Here is a 27,678-nt window from a genome sequence, read left to right as displayed (position 1 = left end):
ATTTTATCATAATGGAACTTTATCATCATACCGAGAGTGAGGCCTTAAGTTGGCCAGATTTTATCATAACGGAACCTTATTATCATGCCGACAGTGAGACCTTTAGACGGCCAGATTTTATCATAACGGAACCTTATCATCATGCCGACAGCGAGGCCTTTAATGAGCTGGATTTTATCATAATGGGACCTTTTTATCATGCCGACAGTGAGGCCTTAAGATGGCCAGATTTTATCATAACATAACCTTATTATCATGCCGACAGTGAGGCATTTAGGTGGCCAGATTTTATCATAATGGAACCTTATTATCATACCGACAGTGAGGCCTTTAGATGGCCAGATTTTATCATAACGGAACCTTATCATCAAACCGAGAGTGAGCCTTTAGTTGGCCGGATTTTATCATAACGGAAATTTATCATCAAGCCGACAGTGAGGCCTTTAGTTGGCCAGATTTTATCATAACGGAACCTTATTATCATGCCGACAGTGAGGCCTTAAGGTGGCCATATTTTATCATAATGGAACCTAATTATCATACAGACAGTGAAAATTTTAGTTGGCCAGATTTTATCATAATGGAACCTTATTATCATACCGACAGTGAGGCCTTTAGATGACCAGATTTTATCATAATGGAACCTTATTTTCATACCGACAGTGAGGCCTTTAGATGGCCAGATTTTATCATAACGGAACCTTATCATCATACCGACAGTGAGCCTTTAGTTGGCCGGATTTTATCATAACGGAAATTTATCATCAAGCCGACAGTGAGGCCTTTAGTTGGCCAGATTTTATCATAACGGAACCTTATTATCACGCCGACAGTGAGGCCTTAAGGTGGCCAGATTTTATCATAACGGAACCTTATTATCATACAGACAGTGAGAATTTTTGTTGGCCAGATTTTATCATAATGGAACCTTATTATCATACCGACAGTGAGGCCTTTAAATGGCCAGATTTTATCATAACGGAACCTTATTATCATGCCGACAGTGAGGCTTTTAGGTGGCCAGATTCTATCATAATGGAACCTTATTATCATACCGACAGTGAGGCCTTTAGATGGCCAGATTTTATCATAACGGAACCTTATCATCATACCGACAGTGAGGCCTTTAGTTGACCAGATTTTATCATAACAGAACCTTATCATCATGCCGACAGTGAGGCCTTTAGGTGGCCAGATTTTATCATAATGGAACCTTATTATCATACCGACACTGAGACCTTTAGATGGCCAGATTTTATCATAATGGAACTTTATTATCATAGCGACAGTGAGGCCTTAAGTTGGCCAGATTTTATCATAACGGAACCTTATTATCATGCCGACAGTGAGGCCTTTAGATGGCCAGATTTTATCATAACGGAACCTTATCATCATGCCGACAGCGAGGCCTTTAATCAGCTGGATTTTATCATAATGGGACCTTTTTATCATGCCGACAGTGAGGCCTTAAGATGGCCAGATTTTATCATAACATAACCTTATTATCATGCCGAAAGTGAGGCATTTAGGTGGCCAGATTTTATCATAATGGAACCTTATTATCATACCGACAGTGAGGCCTTTAGATGGCCAGATTTTATCATAACGGAACCTTATCATCATACCGAGAGTGAGCCTTTAGTTGGCCGGATTTTATCATAACGGAAATTTATCATCAAGCCGACAGTGAGGCCTTTAGTTGGCCAGATTTTATCATAACGGAACCTTATTATCATGACGACAGTGAGGCCTTAAGGTGGCCAGATTTTATCATAATGGAACCTTATTATCATACAGACAGTGAGAATTTTAGTTGGCCAGATTTTATCATAATGGAACCTTATTATCATACCGACAGTGAGGCCTTTAGATGACCAGATTTTATCATAACGGAACCTTATTATCATGCCGACAGTGAGGCTTTTAGGTGGCCAGATTCTATCATAATGGAACCTTACTATCATACCGACAGTGAGGCCTTTAGATGGCCAGATTTTATCATAACGGAACCTTATCATCATACCGACAGTGAGCCTTTAGTTGGCCAGATTTTATCATAACGGAAATTTATCATCAAGCCGACAGTGAGGCCTTTAGTTGGCCAGATTTTATCATAACGGAACCTTATTATCATGCCGACAGTGAGGCCTTAAGGTGGCCAGATTTTATCATAACGGAACCTTATTATCATACAGACAGTGAGAATTTTAGTTGGCCAGATTTTATCATAATGGAACCTTATTATCATACCGACAGTAAGGCCTTTAGATGGCCAGATTTTATCATAACAGAACCTTATTATCATGCCGACAGTGAGGCTTTTAGGTGGCCAGATTCTATCATAATGGAACCTTATTATCATACCGACAGTGAGGCCTTTAGATGGCCAGATTTTATCATAACGGAACCTTATCATCATACCGACAGTGAGGCTTTAGTTGGCCAGATTTTATCATAACGGCCAGACTTTATCAAAACGGAACCTTATTATCAAACCGACAGTGAGGCATTTAGTTGGCCAGACCTTATCATAACGGAACCTTATTATCATACCGACAGTGAGACCTTTAGTTGGCCAGATTTGATCTTAATGGAACCTTATTGTCATACCGACAGTGAGGCCTTTAGGTGGCCAGACTTTATCATAATGGAACCATATTATCATTCCGACAGAGAGGCATTTAGATGGCCAGATTTTATCATAATGGAACCATATTATCATACCGACAGTGAGACCTTTAGATGGCCAGATTTTATCGTAATGGAACCTTATTAACAGAAACCTATTATCATGCCGACAGTGAGACCTTTAGATGGCCAGATTTTATCATAATGGAACCTTATTAACAGAAACCTATTATCATACCGACAGTGAGACCTTTAGATGGCCAGATTTTATCATAATGGAACCTTATTAACATTCCGACAGAGAGGCATTTAGATGGCCAGATTTTATCATAATGGAACCTTATTAACATTCCGACAGAGAGGCATTTAGATGGCCAGATTTTATCATAATGGAACCTTATTATCATACCGACAGTGAGGCATTTAGTTGGCCAGATTTTATCGTAATGGAACCTTATTATCATTCCGACAGAGAGGCCTTCAGTTGGCCAGATTTTTTCATAACGGAACCTTATTATCATACAGACAGTGAGGCATTTAGTTGGCCAGATTTTATCATAACGGAACCTTACTATCATACCGACAGTGAGACCTTTAGATGGCCAGATTTTATCATAATGGAACCTTATTATCATACCGACAGTGAGACCTTTAGATGGCCATATTTTATCATAATGGAACCTTATCATCATGCCGACAGTGAGACCTTAAGTTGGCCAGAGTTTATCATAACGGGACCTTATCATCATGCCGACAGTGAGGCCTTTAGGTGGCCAGATTTTATCATAATGGAACCTTATCATCATACCGTCAGTGAGACCTTTAGATGGCCAGATTTTATCAAAGTTGAAGGACATAAGGAAATAAATTTCTAGACTTTATTTAATGTATAAGTATCATTGAAAATTTTAGGGTCCATCTCTACATAATGGAACCTTACTACCATACCGACAGTGAGACCTTTAGATGGCCAGATTTTATCATAATGGAACCTTATCACCATACCGACAGTGAGACCTTTAGTTGGCCAGATTTTATCATAACAGAACCTTATTATCATGCCGACAATGAGGCCTTTAGGTGGCCAGATTTTATCATAACAGAACCTTATCACCATACCGACAGTGAGACCTTTAGGTGGCCAGATTTTATCATAATGGAACCTTATTATCATACCGACAGTGAGGCATTTAGTTGGCCAGATTTTATCATAACGGAACCTTATCATCATACCGACAGTGAGACCTTTATTTGGCCAGATTTTATCATAATGTAGGCATAGGAAATAGAGATCAATATAATTGCACCTTTACTAATCCTACCAGATGTTCTGTATTACAAAAGTGCTTCTATTGTGACATTTTGATACAAGCAAAACTGTATTATCTGCACTATTAATTACTTACTGGTATTTCATTTTATTATTGGCTTATTAAAAGTTAACTTTTTAACATAAGTAAGTTGACAAACTCATAGGAACCATGTATCGATGGGTAAATCAAACACTAATGAATAAATCCAAAATATTTTTGTTGTGCAAAAAAGTATGATATTGTGTCTAAAACAGTTTTCATTTTCCACTCAATTGTGTAATTGTAAGGGAAGTAAACTAATAGATATCTCTACTTTTAAGTACTAGCCCAAGGCAAGAGTTGTCATTCTTTGTGGATCACAACTTTAAATTAACAAGAGGACCATGATGGTCCTGAATCGCTCACCTCTTCCCACATGACCCAGTTTTGAGTATGACGTCGTTTTTTCTATTATATGACATAGTGACCTAGTTTCTGAGCTCATGTGACCCAGTTTGGAACTTGACCTAGATATTATCAAGATAAAAATTCTGATCAATTTTCATGAAGATCCATTGAAAAATATGGTCTCTAGAGAGGTCACAAGGTTTTTCTATTATTTGACCTATTGACCTAGTTTTCGAAGGTACGTGACCCTGTTTTGAATTTTACCTAGATATTATCAAGGTGAACATTCTCACTAATTTTCATGAAGATCTCATGAAAAATATGGACTCTAGAGAGGTCACAAGGTTTTTCTATTTTCATACCTACTGGCCTAGTTTTTAACCGCACGTGACCCAGTTTCGAAACTGACCTAGATATCATCAAAGTAATCATTCAGATCAATTTTCATGAAGATCCATTGAAAAATATGGCCTCTAGAGAGGTCAAAAGATTTTAATAATTTAGACCTACTGACCTAGTTTTTGACCGCAGATGACCCAGTTTCAAACTTGAACTAGATATCATCAAGATGAACATTCAGACCAACTTTCATACAGATCCCATGAAAAGTATAGCCTCTAGAGAGGTCACAAGGTTTTTTTATTATTTGACCTCTGACCTACTTTTTTAAGGCACGTGACCCAGTTTCAAACTTGACCTAGATATCATCAAGATGAACATTCTGACCAATTTTCATGAAGATCCATTCAAGGGTATGGCCTCTAGAGAGGTCACAATGTTTTAATATTTCAAGACCTACTGACCTAGCTTTTGATCGCAGTTGACCCAGTTTCAAACTTGACCTATATATCATCAAGATAAACATTCAGACCAACTTTCATACAGATCCCATGAAAAATATGGCCTCTAGAGAGGTCACAAGGTTTTTTCATTATTTGACCTACTGACCTACTTTTTGACGGCACGTGACCCACTTTCGAACTTGACCTAGATATCATCAAGATGAACATTCTGACCAATTTTTATGGAGATCCATTCATGAGTATGGCCACTAGAGAGGTCACAAGGTTTTTCTATTTTTAGACAACTGACCTAGTTTTTGACCGTACATAGCCCTGTTTCAAACTTGACCTAGATATCATCAAGATGAACATTCAGACCAACTTTCATACAGATCCCATGAAAAGTATAGCCTCTAGAGAGGTCACAAGGTTTTTTTATTATTTGACCTCTGACCTACTTTTTTAAGGCACGTGACCCAGTTTCAAACTTGACCTAGATATCATCAAGATGAACATTCTGACCAATTTTCATGAAGATCCATTCAAGGGTATGGCCTCTAGAGAGGTCACAATGTTTTATTATTTCAAGACCTACTGACCTAGCTTTTGATCGCAGTTGACCCAGTTTCAAACTTGACCTATATATCATCAAGATAAACATTCAGACCAACTTTCATACAGATCCCATGAAAAATATGGCCTCTAGAGAGGTCACAAGGTTTTTTCATTATTTGACCTACTGACCTACTTTTTGACGGCACGTGACCCACTTTCGAACTTGACCTAGATATCATCAAGATGAACATTCTGACCAACTTTTATGGAGATCCATTCATAAGTATGGCCACTAGAGAGGTCACAAGGTTTTTCTATTTTTAGAACTACTGACCTAGTTTTTGACCGTACATGGCCCTGTTTCAAACTTGACCTAGATATCATCAAGATGAACATTCAGACCAACTTTCATACAGATCCCATGAAAAATATGGCCTCTAGAGAGGTCTCAAGGTTTTTCTATTATTTGATCTACTGACCTAGTTTTTGATGGCACATGACCCACTTTCGAACTTGACCTAGATATCATCAAGATGAACATTCAGACCAACTTTCATACAGATCCCATGAAAAATATGGCCTCTAGAGAGGTCACAAGGTTTTTCTATTATTTGACCTACTGACCTAGTTTTTGACGGCACGTGACCCAGTTTCGAACTTGATCTAGATATTATCAAGGTGAACATTCTGACCAATTTTCATGAAGATCTCATGAAATATATGGCCTCCAAAGAGGTCACAAGGTTTTTCTATTTTTTAGACCTACTGACCTAGTTTTTGACCGCACGTGACCCAGTTTCGAACTTGATCTAGATATCATCAAGATGAACATTCAGACCAACTTGCATACAGATCCCATGAAAAAAATGGCCTCTAGAGAGGTCACAAGGTTTTTCTATTATTTGACCTACTGACCTAGTTTTTGACAGCACGTAACCCAGTTTCAAACTTGACCTAGAAATCATCAAGATGAACATTCTGACCAATTTTCATGAAGATCCATTGAAAATTATGGCCTCTAGAGTGGTCACAAGGTTTTTCTATTTTTAGACCTACTGACCTACGTTTTGGCCGCACGTGACCCAGTTTCGAACTTGACCTAGAATTTACCAAGATGAACATTCTGACCCATTTTCATAAAGATCCCATGAAAACTGTGACCTCTTGAGATGTCACAAGGAAAAGTTTACGCACGCACGCACGGACGCACGCACGGACGACGGACGCTGCGCGATCACAAAAGCTCACCTTGTCACTTCGTCACAGATGAGCTAAAAATTAAAACTTGTGTTCTTGATAACAAAACTATCATAAACTTCACATTTGTGAAATCATTTTTGGTTAGTTGAAGGACATAAGGAAATAAATTTCTAGACTTTATTTAATGTATAAGTATCATTGAAAATTTTAGGGTCCATCTCTACATAATGGAACCTTACTACCATACCGACAGTGAGGCCTTTAGTTGGCCAGACTTTATCATAATGGAACCTTACTACCATGCCGACAGTGAGGCCTTTAGATGGCCAGATTTTTTCATAATGGAACCTTACTACCGTACCGACAGTGAGGCCTTTAGTTGGCCAGATTTTATCATAATTGAACCTTATTACCGTACCGACAGCCTTTGTCAATCTCAAGGATTTTACAAATTCATCTAAACGTTGGTCTTCTTTTGTCTGTGTGTCTTCCAACGGCGTCGATGTCGTCTCTGGTTTATCATCTCTGAAAATGAAAAGATTAAGTTTGTGTGCGATTCCTTTTCTTAATTTGACAAATGAAATGAAAAAGTTATTTATATAATGTCAATATTTGATTAATGTTATACTGTATGGTGTCAAGGAAATATGAGTCCTTTAAAGAAAATAATAAAAAATTCAAGGTAGTGTGTGTGTGTGTGTGTGTGTGTGTGTGTGTGTGTGTTCGGGTTTAACGTCTTTTTCAACAATTTTTCAGTCATATAAACGACGGTGTCTACTTGTAGCAGTGAGCACAATGCCCCTTTATAGTGCTGCCTCACTGGAATATCACGCCGTAGACACGTGACATGATACCCTACCCAGTCACATTATACTGACACCGGGCTGACCAGTCCTAGCACTATCCCCTTAATGCTAAGCGCCAAGCGAGGAAGCTACTAGTACCATTTTTTACGTCTTTTGTATGACGCGGCCGGGGATCGAACCCACGACCTCCCGCACTCGAAGCGGACGCTCTACCACTAGGCTACCGAGGCGGTTAAATTAAAGGTAGAACTGTAAGAATAATTTTGAATAACAAGAACAAAAGATATGCTAAAAGAACTTGGGTGGATGTCATTTAATGAAAGATGTAATTTCGACACGGGCTGTCTTATTTACAAAGCTTGCAACAATTTAGCACCTTCATATATCTCTGAAATTTTAACATTTTCCAGCAATGAAACATACGATCTAAGATCTTTTGTTACAATGGTGCAAATGTTTAGAATTCCATACCAAATGAAATTCGCTCCACATGTTCTCTAACATCTTTAACAAGAGATCACAGAGTGATCTTGGCGCCCACCATTGAGCCATTTTTGATTGTTCCAAATTTCAAGACTAGCTCAAGGTCAAAATCAAGGTCAAATTTCATTTCAGTACATATCACTGTGCATGTGGTCCATGCATGTAGTCCAAATCTGAAAGCTGTAGCTTGAGAAATGTGAAAGTTGGTCACAAGATCAATTTCAAGGTCAAAATTCATTTCGGTATACAAAACTATGCATGTGCTTTAAATTTGGAGGCTGCAGATTGAGAAATGTGAAGGTAGGTACTAGATAAAAATCAATGTCAAATTTCAATTCAGAACACAAAAATATGCATGTGGTCCAAATTTGAAGGCTGTAATTTGAGAAGTGTGAAAGTAGGTCAGTAGGTCAAAGTCAAGGTCAAATTTCATTTCGGAACACAAAACTATGCAAGTGGTCCAAATCTAAAGCATGTACCTTCAAAAATGTGAAAGTAGGTCACTAGGTCAATGTCAAGGTCAAAGTTTTTTTCGGTACACAAAACTATGCATGTGGTCCAAATTTGAAAGTTGTAGCTTGGGAAATGTGAAAGTAGGTCACCAGGTCAATGTCAAGGTCAAAGTTCTTTTCAGTACACAAAACTATGCATGTGGTCCAAATTTGAAGGCTGTAGCTTGAGAAATGTGAAAGTAGGTCACTAGGTCAAAATCAAGGTCAAATTTCATTACGGAACACAAAACTATGCATGTGGTCCAAATTTGAAGCCTGTACCTTCAAAAATGTGAAAGTAGGTCACTAGGTCAATGTCAAGGTCAAAGTTTTTACCGGTGCACAAAACTATGCATGTGGTCCAAATTTGAAGACTGTAGCTACAGAAATGTGAAAGTAGGTCACTAGGTCAAAATCAAGGTCAACTCATGTTAATGTTCATCTTGCCACTCAAAACTATACATGTGGTCCAAATTTGAATGTTGTAGGTTATAGACAAGTAGATTTTAAAAGCTTTTCCCTATGTAAGTCAATATGAACCATGTGACCCCCGGGGGCGGGGCCATATTTTACCCTAGGGGGATAATTTGAACAAACTTGGTAGAGAACCACTAGATGATGCTACATAACAAATATCAAAGCCCTAGGCTTTGTGGTTTGGACAAGAAGATTTTCAAAGTTTTTCCTTTATATAAGTCTATGTAAACCATGTGACCCCCAGGGCGGGGCCATATTTGACCCTAGGGGGATAATTTGAACAATCTTAGTAGAAGACCACTAGATGATGCTTCATACCAAATATCAAAGCCATAGGCTCTGTGGTTTTGGACAAGAATATTTTCAAAATATTTCCCTATATAAATCTATGTAAATTATAAAAATAAACAAAGGGCCATAACTCACTCAATAATTGTTGAACCAGTCTGATTTTCAGATGGACACAACTAGGGTACCAATACATCATTCTGACAAAGTTTGGTCAAAATCCCCCCAGTAGTTTCTGAGGAGATGCGATAACGAGAAATTGTTAACGGACGGACGGACGGACGTCCGGACGTTCTAACGAAACGGTCTTTATGTGACAGCCCCATTGTTCTCTCTATTGTTCTAACAGTCACATAAAAAGAAAAATAGTCACATAAACAGAACGGAATGAATGACATCAAAGAGAAAGTACCGTTATGCAGTCACTTAACCATCATTTCGCGGGCACGGACTGACGGAATGACGGACGGACGGACCATGGACGCAGAGTGATTTGAATAGCCCACCATCTGATGATGGTGGGCTAAAAATAAGTATAACAAGAGATCACAGAGTGATCTTGGCGCCCACCATTGAGCCATTTTTGAATGTTCCAAATTTCAAGACTAGCTCAAGGTCAAAATCAAGGTCAGAGTTCATTTCGGTACAGCTAATATAGTGCATGTGGTTGAAGGTACAGGCATGTGGTCCATGCATGTGGTCCAAATTTGAAAGCTGTAGCTTGAGAAATGTGAAAGTAGGTCACTAGATCAATTTCAAGGTCAAAGTTCATTTCAGTACATAAAACTATGCATGTGCTTCAAATATGAAGGCTGTAGCTTGAGAAATGTGAAGGTAGGTACTAGGTAAAAATCACAGTCAAATTTCAATTCAAAACACAAAACTATGCATGTGGGCCAGATTTGAAGCCTGTAGCTTAAGAAATGTGAAATAAGGTCACTAGGTCAATCTCAAGGTCAAAGTTCATTTCGGTACACAAAACTATGCATGTGGTCCAAATTTGAAAGCTGTAGCTTGAAAAAGTGAAAGTAGGTCACTAGGTCAAAATCAAGGTCAAATTTCATTTCTGAACAGAAAACTATGCATGTGGTCCAAATTTGAAGCCTGTTCCTTCAAAATGTAAAAGTAGGTCATTAAGTCAATGTCAATGTCAAAGTTTATTTCGGTACACAAACCTACGCATGTGGTCCAAATTTGACAGCTGTAGCTACAGAAGTGTGAAAGTAGGTCACTAGGTCAAGATCAACTCGTGTCAAGGTTCTGAATGTTGTAGGTTATGAACAAGAAGATTTTTAAAGTTTTTCACTATATAAGTCTAAATAAACATGTGTCCCCCGGGGCGGGGCCATATTTGACCCTAGGGGTATAACCTGAACAAACTTGGTAGAGAACCACTAGATGTTGATGATGCTACATTACAAATATCAAAGCCCTAGGCCATGTGGTTTTTGACAAGAAGATTTTCAAAACTTTTCCCTATATAAATCTATGTATACTATAAGAATAAACAAAGGGCCATAACTCACTCAAAAATTGTTGAACCAGTCTGATTTTCAAGGGGACACAACTTGGGTACTAATACATCATTCTGACAAAGTTTGGTCAGAATCCCCCCGGTAGTTTCTGAGGAGATGTGATAACGAGAAATTGTTAACGGACGGAAGGACGGAAGGACCACGGAGGCAGAGTGATTTGAATAGCCCACCATCATCAGATGGTGGGCTAAAAAGTATATCTTACAGTTGTCTGCTTAAAGAATCTTTTCGTTTATATCAGCTGAATTATAACTATGCTGTCACTAATTCATTGCCTAAATGGAAATTGTATAAATGGATACTTAAGGCAATATCTATTTTAAAGGGGTATTTGTCTAAGAATGAATGTGATATTAATTAGGTTATGTCATAGTGTAAAAGGCCTCCGTGGCCGAGTGGTTAAGGTCGCTGACTTCAAATCACTTGCCCCTCATCGATGTGGGTTCGAGCCTCACTCGGGGCGTTGAATTCTTCATGTGAGGAAGCCATCCAGCTGGCTTACGGAAGGTCGGTGGTTCTACCCAGGTGCCCGCTTGTGATGAAATAATGCACGGAGGGGCACCTGGGGTCTTCCTCCACCACTAAAGCTGGAAAGTCGCCATATGACCTATCATGTGTCGGGGCCACGTTAAATCAAAAAAAAAAAAATTGTATTTGGTTGTTGTTGTTGTTTAGAAGGCAACATTTAAAATTAATTTGTGTACTGATCTATATCTTCATGTGCTACCTTCTATAAATAAAGATGTTATTATTATTATTATTATTATTATTATTATTATATACAGTCATATAACCCGCCCGCTTAGCTCAATAGGGGGAGCGCAGATCTATGGATCGTGGGGTCGTGAGTTCGATCTCTGGGCGGGCCGTATGTTCTCCACGACGATTTGATAAAAGACATTATGTATGAAATCATTCGTCCTCCACCTCTGATTCATGTATAAAACTTACTTATATACAGTGCGATAAAAGTAACACAATAACATATGTCTGAAAATTAACTAATTAATTAATTTTAACACAAAAATGGTAACCTTCTTTCTGGCGCATTCATTAAACTGAAAACGAAAGGAATTTTCCACGTGATGTCCGACAAAAATTGCTAGACTTCTACATAAATCTAAAATGGCGGACAAATCATTTCGTTTTCATGAGTCCTATCCCGAAATTTCACTCCAACCAATCCAAGATGACAGCTTTATACAGACTAAGAAGGCAATCAAGAGGGTCATGGTGACCCTGGATCGCTCACCAGAGTAATATGAGCTACATGTTTCAAATGTCATCCTGATGATAAAATATTAAGAAAGTCAGTAGGTCACATTCATGGTCAATGAAATTCAGTTTCACGATTTGTGTGCAAAACTGTGTATGTCATCAAAATGTCAAGACTGTATCTTAAAAAACAAGAAAGTAGGTCAGTAGGTTAAGGTCACAGTCAAGTGACATCATATTACTTGGGGTCATCAGGTAATTATAATTAAAATTGAACAGTCTTGAAAATAGGATCAGATGATTTTTTAAGTATTTTTCCTATATAACTCACATAATAACTCAGTGACCCCAGGGCGGGGCCCCTTTTAACCCCAGGGGCATAATTTGAACAATTTTGGTAGAGGACTACTAGACAATGCATCATACCAAATATCAAAACCTAGGTCGTATGGTTTCTGACAAGAAGATTTTTAAAGCTTTTTCCTATATGTCTATATAAAACTTAGGACCCCCAGGACAGGGCCTCTTTTCACCAAAGGGGTACAATTTGAACAATATTGGTTGAGGACCATAAGACAATGCTACAAACCAAATATCAAAGGTCTAAGTGCTGTGGTTTCAGACAAGAAGATTTTTAAACTTGATTTCCTGTATAAGTCTACGTAAAACTTGGGACCCCCGGAGCGGGGCCATATTTGACCCTAGGGGGATAATTTGAATAATCTTGGTAGAGGACCACTAGATGATGCTACATAACAAATATCAAAGTCCTAGGTCATGTGGTTTTGTACAAGAAGATTTTCAAAACTTTCCCTATATAAGTCTATATAAACCATGTGACCCCCGGGGCGGGGCCATATTTGACCCAAGGGGGATAATTTTAACAATCTTGGTAGAGGACCACTAGATGATGCTACATACCTAATATCAAAGCCCTAGGCCATGTGGTTTTGTACAAGAAGATTTTCAAAGTTTTTCCTATATGAGTCTATATAAACCATGTGACCCCCGGAGCGGGGCCATATTTGACCCTAGGGGGATAATTTGAATAATTTTGGTAGATGACCACTAGATGGTGCTACATACCAGATATCAAAGCCCTAGGCTCTGTGGTTTTGGACAAGACGATTTTTAAAGTTTTTCCTTTCGGTTGCCATGGCAACCAGAGTTATGCATGGAACTCAATTCTTTGAACAATTTTGAAAAGGGGCCACCCAAGGAGCATTCCTGTGAAGTTTGGATGAAATTGGCCTAGCGGTTTATGAGAAGATGTCGTTTAAAGTAAAAGTTTACGGACGACGGAGAACGGACGCCGGACGAAAAGCGATCACAAAAGCTCACCTTGTCACTCCGTGACAGGTGAGCTAACAAGAGCTGTCAGTGGACAGCGCGCTCGACTATTCTCAGTGCTTGATAGTATAATATAAGCAATGAGTAAAACTTTAACATTACAATAAGCATATTCTAAGTCGAAAAGGGGCCATAATTCAGTCAAAATGCTTGATAGAGTTGCCTCCTCCTTTTTACAAACTTGGGTCATGATGGGCAACAAGTATGCAAAATATGAAAGCAATATCTCAATGGACTTTGCAAATATTTGGGGTGGTACGCAAACTTTAACATTTATTCTAAGTTGAAAAGGGGCCATAATTCAGTCAAAATGCTTGATAGAGTTGCCTCCTCCTTTTTACAGACTGGGGTCATGATGGTAAACAAGTATGCAAAATATAAAAGCAATATCTCAATGGACATTGAAAATATTTGGGGTGGTACGCAAACTTTAACATTTGTGTGACGCTCACGCTCACGCTACGCTAACGCCGACGCCGGGGCGAGTAGGATAGCTCCCCTATTCTTCGAATAGTCGAGCTAAAAAGTGGCCAAGAGAAACGCCCTGCACTAGTATACTACATATCTATATTTAACGCGCATTGAACACTTTAAAATCCTCTAGCTATATTGGTAACGACACCGGAAAATTTCCATACTGCCGTGGCGGTCCGGGTTCGATTCCCGAAGCGGTCATCTTTTTTTTCTTGATTTGGCATTAAATTTTTCAAATAGTTTAGAAACAAAAACTCATATTCTAATGTTCAGAATATGACCAAACTTCAATTTGAAAGAAAGATCATTTTAGCCAAAATCTGGAGGTCAGTGCCTTTAAAATGAGAAATGATAATTTGAACTATTGGTATGATTTTTTCAATCGATATGTTTTGAAACATACTAAACTGTACTGTTTGTCTATGTAATATTTAGTAATATTATAAACCCTTCTCAAATGCGCTCATTTGACTGGTCGAAAGGGGTTCACGCGCGGGTCCGCTAAAAGCGATATTGACCCGCAAAAGTGATAATGACTCTTGTGATATCACTTTTTTTTCTTAAATGCATGAAATATGGGCCAGTCAAATGAGTGCATTTGAGAAGGGCATATAATATAACAATTTATAGACTTATGTTTCGGTCAATATGTGTTTTACGGACCTGTAAAAACACATACTAACCTCAACATAAGTCAATAACTGTATACGAATGCATAAATTTGATCGCCTAGTCAATGTATATTTTAAATACTTCATCATTGATATCTGTACATTCTTCATTCTCACTGTACTTATGTAAAATGATTTATTACTGCATGCTGTATATACTATGATGACGAGGAATTTCTTATGTTCAAGTAATATTATTATGAAAATTCTGTTCTGTTCTGTTCTGTTCTGTTCTGTTCTGTTGAATATTAATTTGCATTCTGAAGAAAATTCCTTTGGTCAATAATCAATAGCGGTCAAATTTTCTATAAAGAAATAAGAAGGACTAAAATAATTGCCTTTTGGTAAGTTCGATATGTGGATTTATCAAGTCGATAAATCCACATATCGACCGAACCTAAAAGGCAATAATTGTTTTATTATTAAATCCAGCTTACTTATAAGTATAAAAATTGAATACAAATATTTGCAGCTTTGCAGTAAATTGTGTACGACGTCGCATTGTTTTGACGTCAAACCGCGATGACGTCACAGCTGGATGTCAATACGTGTTTTTGGCTCAGCCTTCGAGTCAATACGGCTTTTTATCATTGATCATGTGACTACATCTAGACCAATGGAAAGGACTATAAATATAGATTTAATAATACAGTTATTTATAGTGCAAAATGTTTATCCATTTTCAGCATTAGATTCATCAAATTCATCAAATGCTATTCTTAAAATAAATGTTATCTTTAATTTCGACTGACCCACGCCATGATTTATGATGTCATCATATCATTTTTTCCTTCTATTTTCTATATAAAAGGTGTGAAAAAGTGTCATACACGTCATACATTCATATCAAACCATTGATATGAAACCTTAGGTGCAAGCGATTTCTTACTCTCAATGAATATATCTTTCTTATAATATACAAATGCATATTTCATTTTGTAAAATAAAAATTTGATGAATCCACATACAGTTTATTTTCACTTATTTTGAAGAATAATTAACTTCGGTACGAAGTTGTTGTTGTAGCGTCATATGCAGATGATACATAATTCTTGTTTGAAATACACAACTTTGTTCATGATTAAAGTTGTCAAAAAGATTTCAGTTTTTTAGTTTGTATGGCCCAAATGGGTCAAGTGTTCCCATTTGAGCAAAGTAGACAGATGATCTTACAATAGGGAGAAGTAGTAGTTTACCTTTTTGTGGGTTTAGCTGCTAAAAGGGGCCAAGTGAAACCATTTGAACAAAACTGAAAAAGGTCCATACCGGGATGCTACAGACTTTGTGTAGTAAAGATCCGTCCTGAGTAGAAGTTGTTTAAAGCATGTTCTATTTTTAGCCCTTGCGACCCCTAAAAAGGACCAAGCACAACTATATGAATATTTGAGACAGGGTCTTAAAAGGATGCTACAGACCAAGTTTAGTGATAAGTCTTTAAGTAGTTTGGAAGAAGTGGTTTAAAGCATGATCTACTTATAGCTCTGAGGCCCACAAAATGGGGCAAGTGGAATCATTTGAATTAACTTGATAGAGGACAAAACAAGGATGCAACAGACCAAGTTTGATGAAGGTCCGTCAAGTCGTTCATGAGAAGAAATCGTTCAAATGTTGTTTTTTCTGTATCAAGCACTAGCGGACTCTTTTTTCGTTCAACATGAAAGTTGGGTGTAGTTTCAGGGGAGATTTTTTAAGCTGAAATGTTGATAATGGACGACACCTACACTAATAGGTTAACCTTCTGGTTTAGGTGCGCAAATAAATAAGTCCATTTTCTCTTCATTGAGGGTTGTTAAACAAGTGCTGTCATAGGAGACAGCGCGCTCGACTATTTCGATGCTGGATAGTAAAAAATGGGCACATCTGAGGAAGCTGGAGCAGTCTCTGTGGAGTGTTTAATGACTCCAATGTGAATGAAGGTATTGGACAATAGCTTATGTTTGAGTCAAAAGAATTAAGTAATAAGAGAGATAAAGATAAAGTTATCAAAACATTAAATAAGTACAATTCTAAGCGAAAAGGGAGCATAATCTATGAAATATTGGTGCAAGAGTGACGCACGTTGTGTCATTTGATGTAGGTGATGATGTGTAACAACTACTTTAAGTTTGAATCAAATCCATTTAGTAATAACCGAGATTGAGTGAAAGTGCACCAAAACTTTAACCTGAAATTTAAAGTAAAAAGGGGACATATATCATGAAATATTGTAGCTAGAGTTATGGTCCTGGTGTTATATGATGTGAATGATAATGCCGAACAACTATTTTAAGTTTGAATCAAACCCTCTCTGTAATAACAGAGATATAGTGAAAAAGCATCAAAATTAACCTTAAATTCTAAGTAAAATGGGGCATTATTCATGAAAACAGAGTTATGAAATATTGGTGCAAGAGTGACGCACGTTGTGTCATTTGATGTATGTGATGATGTGTAACAACTACTTTAAGTTTGAATCAAATCCATTTAGTAATAACCGAGATTGAGTGAAAGTGCACCAAAACTTTAACCTGAAATTTTAAGTAAAAAGGGGACATATATCATGAAATATTGTAGCTAGAGTTATGGTCCTGGTGTTATATGATGTGAATGATAATGCCGAACAACTATTTTAAGTTTGAATCAAACCCTCTCTGTAATAACAGAGATATAGTGAAAAAGCATCAAAATTAACCTTAAATTCTAAGTAAAATGGGGCATTATTCATGAAAACAGAGTTAGGAACATTGTGTCATATGATGTGGGTAATAAGGTGGAACAACTATTTTAAGTTTGAATCAAATCCATTTAGTTATAACAGAGATAGAGTGAAACTGCACCAAAATTACAATGTGAAATTCTAAGTAAAAAGTGGATAATTCATGGAAAATTGGTTCCAGAGTTATGACCTTTTGTCATATTATGTGGGCGAGGATGTGAAACAACTATTTTAAATCTGAATCAAATCCGTTTAGCAATAACTGAGATAGAGTGAAAAGGCACCAAAACTTTAACCGGAAATTCTAAGTCAAAAGGGGGGATAATTCATGAAATATTGGTCGAGAGTTATGGCCATTAGGCCATTTGATGCGGGTAATGATGAGGAATAACTATTTTAAGTTTGAAACAAATCTATCAAGTAATTACAGAGATAAAGAGAAAGTGCATCAAAACTTTATCCAAAGTGCGGATGCGGAAGGACGCCGACGCCAGATCGAGTAGGACTGCTCTCCATACTTCGTATAGTCGAGCTAAAAATATTTGCATCATTTGTGAGTTCGTGCATCTTCCTTCCGTGTGAAATATATAGCTTCCACATACCTGTTTTTGTCGCAGATCTCTGAACTTAATTTCGTTTCGTCTACACGTGTTTGGTCTAGACTGCTCAGAATTTCCGAAGATGAGGTTTCACTGTTGTCTGTTATCTCCATCTTTTCATGCGGCGTCTTTATTTTCGCAGGTGCATTTTTTTGTTTCAGCTTTTTATACTTCCGACCTCTCTTCTTGGACTACAAACAAGTAAGAATTAATTTTAAAGTATCATAACTTCATGAGTTCTAATTCTGCTAATAGATAACAAGTTTTGCTTAAAACCGTGTTTAGCCTCAGGGTCACGACATACTGTCCCTGTAAATAACAGGACGCAGCCACTAAACGTAGACAATAACAGGGAGCAGCTACTGAACGCAGAAAATATTAGGGAGCAGCTACTGAACGCAGACAATACCAGGGAGCAGCTACTGAAAGAAGAAAATATAAGGGAGCAGCTACTGAACGCAGACAATATAAGGGAACAGCTGTTGAACGCAGACAATAACAGGGAGCAGCTACTGAACGCAGACAATATCATGGAGCCGCTGTTGAACGCAGACAATAACAGGGAGCACCTACTGAACGCAGACAGTAACAGGGAGCAGCTACTGAACGCATAAAGTAACAGGGAGCCGCTGTTGAACGCAGACAATAACAGGGAGCAACTACTGAACGCAGACAGTAGCAGGGAGCAGCTACTGAACGCAGACAATATCAGAGAGCAGCTATTGAACGCAGACAATAACAGGGAGCAGCTACTGAACGCAGACAATACCAGGGAGCAGCAACTGAACGGAGACAATATAAGGAAGCAGCTACTGAACGCAGACAATAACAGGGAGCAGCTATTGAACGCAAACAATACCAGGGAACAGCTACTGAACGCAGAAAATATAAGGGAGCAGCTACTGAACGCAGACAATAACAGGGAGCAGCTACTGAACGCAAACAATACCAGGGAGCAGCTACTGAACGCAGACAATAACAGGGAGCAGCTACTGAACGCACACACTATCAGGGAGCAGCTGTTGAACGCAGACAATAACAGGGAGCACCTGCTGAACGCAGACAGTAACAGGGAGCACGTACTGAACGCAGACAATAACAGGGAGCAGCTACTGAACGCAGACAATAACAGGGAGCAGCTACTGAACGCAGACAATACCAGGGAGCAGCTACTGAACGACGACAATATAAGGGAGCAGCTACTGAACGCAGACAATAACAGTGAGCAGCTACTGAACGCAGACAATAACAGGGAGCAGCTACTGAACGCATACAATAACAGGGAGCAGCTACTGAACGCAGACAATATAAGGGCGCAGCTGTTGAACGCAGACAATAACAGGGGGGCAGCTACTGAACGCAGACAATATCAGGGAGCAGCTGTTGAACGCAGACAATAACATGGAAGCAACTACTGAACGTAGACAATAACAGGGAACAGCTACTGAACGCAGACAATATCAGGGAGCAGCTGTTGAACGCAGACAATAACAGGGAGCAGCTACTGAACGCAGACAGTAACAGGGAGCACCTACTGAACGCAGACAATAACAGAGCACAGCTACTGAACGCAGACAATAACAGGGAGCAGCTACTGAACGCAGACAATACCAGGGAGCAGCTTCTGAACGCAGACAATAACAGGGAAAAGCTACTGAACGCAGACAATAACAGGGAGCAGTTACTGAACGAAGACAGTACAAGGGAGCAGCTACTAACTAAGACAATATCAGGGAGCAACTACTGAACGCAGACAATAACAGGGAGCAGCTACTGAACGCAGACAATAACAGGGAGCAGCTACTGAATGCAGTCAATACCAGGGAGCAGCTACTGAACGAAGACAATATAAGGGAGCAGCTACTGAACGCAGACAATAACAAGGAGCAGCTACTGAACGCAGACAATATAAGGGTGCAGCTGTTGAAGGCAGACAATAACAGGGAGCAGCTACTGAACGCAGACAATATCAGGTAGCAGCTGATGAACGCAGACAATAACAGGGAGCACCTACTGAACGCAGACAATAACAGGGAGCAGCTACTGAACGCAGACAATATCAGAGAGCAGCTGTTGAACGCAGACAATACCAGGGAGCAGCTACTGAACGCAGACAGTAACAGGGAGCACCTACTGAACGCAGACAATAACAGGGAGCAGCTTCTGAACGCAGACAATTTCAGGGAGCAGCTGTTGAATTCAGGCAGTAACAGGGAGCAGCTACTGAACGCAGACAATACCAGGGAGCAGCTACTGAAAGAAGAAAATATAAGGGAGCAGCTACTGAACGCACACAATATCAGGGAGCAGCTGTTGAACGCAGACAATAACAGGGAGTACCTACTGAATGCAGACAGTAACAGGAAGCATCTACTGAACGCAGACAATAACAGGGAGCAGCTACTGAACGCAGACAATATCAGGGAGTAGCAACTGAACGCAGACAATAACAGGGAGCAGTTACTGAACACAAACAATAACAGGGAGCAGCTACTGAACGCAAACAATACCAGGGAGCAGCTACTGAACGAATATAAGGGAGCAGCTGTTGAACGCAGACAATAACAGGGAGCACCTACTGAATGCAGACAGTAACAGGAAGCATCTACTGAACGCAGACAATAACAGGGAGCAGCTATTGAACGCAGACAATATCAGGGAGTAGCAACTGAACGCAGACAATAACAGGGAGCAGCTACTGAACGCAAACAATAACAGGGAGCAGCTACTGAACGCAAACAATACCAGGGAGCAGCTACTGAACGAATATAAGGGAGCAGCTACTGAACGCAGACAATAACAGGGAGCAGCTACTGAACGCGGACAATATCAGGGAGCAGCTGTTGAACGCAGACAATAACAGGGAGCACCTACTGAACGCAGACAGTAACAGGGAGCAGCTACAGAACGCAGACAACAACAGGGAGCAGCTACTGAACGCAGACAATACCAGGGAGCAGCTACTGAACGACGACAATATAAGGGAGCAGCTACTGAACACAGACAATAACAGTGAGCAGCTACTGAACGCACACAATAACAATGAGCAGCTACTGAACGCACACAATAACAGGGAGCAGCTACTGAACGACGACAATATAAGGGAGCAGCTACTGAACACAGACAATAACAGTGAGCAGCTACTGAACGCACACAATATCAGGGAGCAGCTACTGAACGCACACAATAACAGGGAACAGCTACTGAACGCAGACAATATAAGGGCGCAGCTACTGAACGCAGACAATATCAGGGAGCAGCTGCTGAACGCAGACAATAACAGGGAGCAACTACTAACGTAGACAATAACAGGGAGCATCTACTGAACGCAGACAATATCAGGGAGCAGCTGTTGAACAAAGACAATAACAGGGAGCAGCTACTGAACGCAGACAGTAACAGGGAGCACCTACTGAACGCAGACAATAACAGGGGACAGCTACTGAACGCAGACAATAACAGGGAGCAGCTACTGAACGCAGACAATAACAGGGAGCAGCTACTGAACGCAGACAATAACAGGGAGCAGTTACTGAACGAAGACAGTACAAGGGAGCAGCTACTAAGACAATATCAGGGAGCAACTACTGAACGCAGACAATAACAGGGAGCAGCTACTGAACGCAGACAATAACAGGGAGCAGCTACTGAACGCAGACAATACCAGGGAGCAGCTACTGAACGCAGACAATTTCAGGGAGCAGCTACTGAACGCAGACAATAATAAGGAGCAGTACTGAACGCAGACAATATAAGGGCACAGCTGTTGAACGCAGACAATAACAGGGAGCAGCTACTGAACGCAGACAATAACAGGGAGCAGATACTGAACGCAGACAATAACAGGGAGCAGCTACTGATCGCAGACAATATCAGGGAGTAGCTGTTGAACGCAGACAATAACAGGGAGCAGCTGTTTAACGCAGACAATAATAGGGAGCAGATACTGAACGCAGACAATAACAGAGCGCAGCTACTGAAAGCAGACAATATAAGGGAGCAGCTTTTGAACGCTGACAATAACAGGGAGCAGCTACTGAAGGCAGACAATACCAGGGAGCTGCTGTTGAACGCAGACAGTAACAGGGAGCAGCTACTGAAGGCAGACAGTTTCACGGAGTAGCTATTGAACGCAGACAATACCAGGGAGCAGCTACTGAACGAAGACAATATCAGGGAGTAGTTACTGAACACAGTTAGTTACTGGGAGCAGCTACGGAACACAGTCAGTAACAGGGAGCACCTACTGAATACAGACTATCAAAGGGAGCCGCTACTGAATGCAGACAATATCAGGGAGCAGCTGTTGAACGCAGACAATAACAGGGAGCAGCTACTGAAAGCCGACAATATCAGGGAGCAGCTACTGAAAGTAGACAATATCAGGGAGAAGCTACTGAACGCAGACAATAACAGGGAGCAGCTACTGAACGAAGAAAATATAAGGGAGCAGCTGTTGAACGCAGACAATAACAGGGAGCAGCTACTGAACGCAGACAATACCAGGGAGCAGCTTTTGAACGCAGACAATAACAGGGAGCAGCTACTGAACGCAGACAATATCAGGGAGCAGCTACTGAAAGCAGACAATAACAGGGAGCAGCTACTGAACGAGGACAACAAAGGAGAGCAGCAATTGAACGCAGAAAATAAAAAGGAGCATCTACTGAACGCAGACAATATAAGGGAGCAACTGCTGAACGCAGACAATAACAGAGAGCAATTGCTGAACACAAGACAATAACAAGGGCAGCTACTGAACGCAGACATAGAGAATAACAGGATACTGTCTTTTGAGACAGGCTTTCTCAGACGAGGCTAGATATGGTCCTGGAAGGAGCGAGGCTTGCCGAGCTACTCCCGGACCATATTTAGCAGAGTCTGTGAAATCCCTTTCTCAAACGACAGTTACCTGTTATTCTATTTATCATGCCATTGTTAACAACTTTTATCCTACCTTCATGCGAAACAAAGGGCAAAACGTAAAGGTAGAATAATTTTTGCTCTTTTGCCGGATTTCTTTGTTTTTTCAAAACGACGCCATCTTGTTTTTGAGAATAACTGCTTAAAGACATATTTATGCAATTAATCCACGCGCACTTATTAGGTACATGTGACTATGTCGTATGCCTACCGTATTTGCAATTAGCACAAAAAGTTTCTATTAGAAAACGGAAAGCGTTTGTTCAGATTTTAGCTCTATGCACTTTAATCAAAGAATGTTGCATCTGAAAATTATTTATTCATGTTCAGCAGAACAGAGATGTCGGATACAAAACACAAGGTTAGACTTTGTTTTTACGTTTTTATTTTATAATATTTGGGAATTTAAATACCTATTTCAGTGCAGTATGAGGGCGTATTAATTTACAAATGCAAGGCAGACACAATCTGATGTCATTGGACTTCATCATAAGTTTACACAGTGTAAAGTATTTTCATGTCACCTGAGAAAGGTTTCTTTTCTCAGACAAGCTTTATCAGGCAGTTGTTATAGTAATGGCATGATAAAACAAGTGAATGAAGTATTGCCATGCAATACAAAGTCCCCTACTGGAAGGCACCCAATTTTCTCTACTGCAGTATAACATAACGAACTGATATCTGTCAATGATGTATAAACAATATTGTACTATATATACAATATGTTATAACAAAACACTTGGATTAAAATTTGTATATATAAAAACCTACAGTTGTTTTCGTATGGCATTATTTGGCCGATTATCAAAAGGTATCATATAAGTTATTTATAGTAACAACAAAAAGAAATTAATCCTTAAAAAATCTATATAATGTAAGTCCACTAGAAACTCTTTACCAGGTAGAGATAGGTCAAAATACACCTTTAAATTGGATGTAAAATGCATGTTGTACCACAGAAAACTGGTCTCGATTTTTCCCTACCGCCAGTAATAAATAAGTTACAATATAATCTATTTATAGTAAAACAAAGGGACATAATTCTAAAAACAAAAATGCCTAATCGTGGTGAACATTTGTGCCAAGGTTCATCAAAATCCCTCCATGCATGAAGAAAAAATGCTCCGAACAGTCATTCTTGAATTTGACATTTGGCCTCTAATTGTGACCTTGACCTTAGACCTAGGGACCTGATTCTTATGCATAACAATCCGTCTCATGGTAGTGAACATATCAAAATCCCTCAATGCATGAAGAAGAAATGTTCCGGACAAAGTCATTCTTGTATCTGAGCTTTGGCCTCTAAGTGTAACCTTGACCTTAGACCTAGGGACCTGATTTGTGTGCATAACAATCCGTCTCATGGTAGTCATTTATGCCAAGTTAATCAAAATCCCTCCATGCATAAAGAAGAAATGTTCCGGACAAAGTCATTCTTGTATCTGACCTTTGGCCTCTATGTGTGACCTTGACCTTATACCTAGGGACCAGGTTCTTGCGCATGGCACTCCACCTCATGGTGGTGAACATTTGTGCCAAGTAATATTAAAATCTCTTTAAGGATTGTAGAGTTACAGACTGGACAGGAAAAAAGCCCTTTTGGCCTTTGACTTCCAAGTGTGACCTTGACCTTGCAGCTAAGGGCCCGGGTTTTGCGCATGACACATTGTCTCATCCAGGGGAATATTTGTGCCAAGAATTATTAAAATACTTTTTGCATGACAAAGTTATAGACAGGACAGGAAAAATTCCCACTGACCTTTGATCTCAAAGTGTGACCTTGACCTTTAGGCTAGGGTTCTGGGTGTTGCGCATGACACGTCGTCTCATCATGGGGAATATTTATGCCAAGATATATTAAAGGGTAAGGAAAGCCTGACACTAAGTTACTTTTATATGAAAGCCATCCTCAAGCCTTTCATAACGCTGGAAGAATTTTTAAAATCGGACAACTATTGAAAAAGATATGGCAGTTTGAAATTAAAGAAAATGGCTGATCATGGAGGCAGCCATTTTAGTGTTTATGACGTCATTTACACACTGCTGAATTCTTTATTTAGCAAATAACCTTTTAAATAAATTGATTTTCATATGTTTCTTGAGTGTAAGGTGTAAAACATGATAATTTCTTTCATTACAGCTGGAAAAAGTAGAGAAATTAATTTACAGAAATAAGTAACTACAGTTTAAATGTGTATCTAAAAATTTAATAAATCCGCCAGAGCTGGGTGTTATTTGGTAAGTATAAATGTATGAGAAATAACGGTCAAATCACGGCGGGTAGTCAACATGACGATTGTATGTCCAGCTAAGGTACCTGTGGTTGCGCCTACCTTGATATTTCACACACACATTTAGGGCAATATGTAGTACACGCACGTATACTATTTTTAGCTCACCTGTCAAGCTTTTCCTTTGATTTCACCTGGTGACCTAGTTTTTGACCCCAGATGACCCAATACCAAAAACATCCTAGATTTTATTCAGGGTAGCATTCTGCCCAAGTTTCATTAAGATTGGGTCAAAATTGTGACCTCTAGAGTGTTAACAAGGTTTTCCTTTGATTTGACCTGGTGATCTAGTTTTTAAGCCCAGATAACCCAATATCGAAATCGTCCACGTTTCTATTGAGGGTAACATTCTGACCAAGTTTCATTAAGATTGAACCAAAATTATGACCTCTAGAGTGTTAACTGTTGAGTCAAATTCTTGACGACGGACGACGACGGACGACGGACACAGGATGATCACAAAAGCTCGTGAGCTAACAAACCCTCATTTTTCCTTTTATGTGTATATGGCACTTCTGCTTGTAAAATGGGGGCTTATTTCATTCGCAGAATGTATTTTCAGTAAAATAAGACAAGTTTTATGTTAAATTTCGCTTGTTTATGGCAAATACAAAGACAAAACTAAAATAGAGCTGTTTACTGTGCGACGCTGTCAAGAAAGCGATCCATAGATAGTTAGTGGATTCAATCTGGCGCCGTTTCACTACAAATCACCCCATTTACTGTAAATATTTTCACAGCTTATTAATTGTAGTTTGCGACGATATATCGGTTTCAATGGGTTGAAATTCTAGAAAATATAGTCTTGTGCACGTCACATCGTCTCATGATGGTGAACATTTGTGCCAAGTTGTTTCAGAATCCCTTAATGCATAAAGAAGTTGTGGCACGGACACGAAAAACACCCTGTTTTACCATTAAGTGTCACATTAAAGAGAAAAGGAAACGAATAAGACGGGCATTAACTACATATTGCTGATGTTTGTGTGTAAACTTTGAGAGAGGTAGGTGTAATAGCATTCAAGTAATTGCACGACCAAATTTATGAGGACACATATACAAACAGACCAAACAGACAGACCGCTTGGTGACTCCTATATACCTTCAAACTTCGTTTGCGGGTTATATTTATGAAGAAATACTACAGGAGCATAGGAAACGCTGATATTTTATAAATAAGTCAGTTGCAAACAGGCATACAGTTTTTTAACGAAAGTCGCAAACACTTGTACAGTACTCTAGCAAGCACGCATACAGTCAAGAAATCACACCGAATCTTCTTTCATTGACGATTATAAACAAATTGGAGATTTTAGCAATGATATTATTTTTTTTTCCAAACTAGTATTGTTTCTTTATCCACGAAACATTGGCATTTACATGTAGATAATTCTTCAAGCAAGACAAAAAATACGCCGACAATGTACAATTTCTAGACAAAATCAGTGATCAATCGAGTATCTTGCTATAATTTTACCTGTAATCAGACTAACACATTATATACAGAACCAAATATAAAATATAATTATACGTACCGTCAAAGCATACCATTCATACGGTGCCCCTAAAGTGACATGTTACACACTTTTTTTCCAATTAGGTAATGTGAGACTTTTTTTATTTCGTTTAAACGAAATCATTTCGTTATTTCGTTTAAACGAAATCATTTCGTTTAAACGAAATAAGTTATTTCGTTTAAACGAAATAAAAAAAAGTCTCACATTACCTAATTGGAAAAAAAGTGTGTAACATGTCACTTTAGGGGCACCGTACATTCACCTTAAAATGGTGTTTTTCAACTTTTAGTTGTCAGTTTATTGTTTTGATCAGTCGCAAGAGGAAGAGGGGGAGTACAGTCGTTTATAGGGTGTGTAATAGTCGTTAACATGGTAAATCACTTTTGCATTCATACCGTCTGGATATAATGTTTTAAGTTTGTGTATCCAGAATGTTTCTTTGCACAGTCTCTTCATATCATCATGAATAACGTCAACCGGCATAAATGAAAAATCCTCAAGAGAATGATCATTTTCATTAAAGTGAACAGCGACATTGGACAAATAACTTGAAATCGATTCATCATAATTTCTAATGTCATGACGACAGCTATTCATTCGTTTCGAAACGTGTTGGTTTGTTTGTCCAACATACTGTTTGTGACATTTTTTACAAGTTAAAATATATATAACATCTTTAGTAGTACAATCTGTAGAGCATTTAAGAGGAAATGACTCGTTTGTATTAAAACTATGAAACTGGCTATCAGTTACAATATTTTTACAGTGTGTACATCTCCGCCTGTTACATGTCTGTGAGATATTTTCACCATTATCTTGTAAAGATTTGAAAGCAGAACGTACTAGAAAGTCCTGAACATTTTTGGCAGTTTAAATGCTAAAACTGGTTTGAAAGTATGTCAAAATGTGACACTTTCATTTTTGAAAGGCATAACAAGTCCCAGTACTTGTGTAATATGGCTCTTACATAAGGTAAAGAAGGGTTGTATTTTTTTTTT

The 27,678-nt window shown here is 38.9% G+C and overlaps 1 protein-coding gene across 1 annotated transcript in view; it reads right to left on the bottom strand.

The window, feature by feature from the left end:
- LOC123563981 (uncharacterized) overlaps positions 1-27,678 on the bottom strand; it is a 99,968-nt gene that overhangs the window by 53,154 nt on the left and 19,136 nt on the right. The window contains exons 2-3 of the mRNA XM_045357217.2: positions 17,953-18,140; positions 7,284-7,390 (exon numbers count right to left, since the gene is read on the bottom strand). Coding sequence (XP_045213152.2) covers positions 7,284-7,390; positions 17,953-18,140 — 295 coding nt within the window. The remainder of the gene's footprint in view (positions 1-7,283; positions 7,391-17,952; positions 18,141-27,678) is intronic.

The sequence above is a fragment of the Mercenaria mercenaria genome, chromosome 2 (genome assembly GCF_021730395.1).
Source record: "Mercenaria mercenaria strain notata chromosome 2, MADL_Memer_1, whole genome shotgun sequence".
Lineage (NCBI taxonomy): Eukaryota > Metazoa > Mollusca > Bivalvia > Venerida > Veneridae > Mercenaria > Mercenaria mercenaria.
This window is presented reverse-complemented; position numbering and strand designations above follow the sequence as displayed.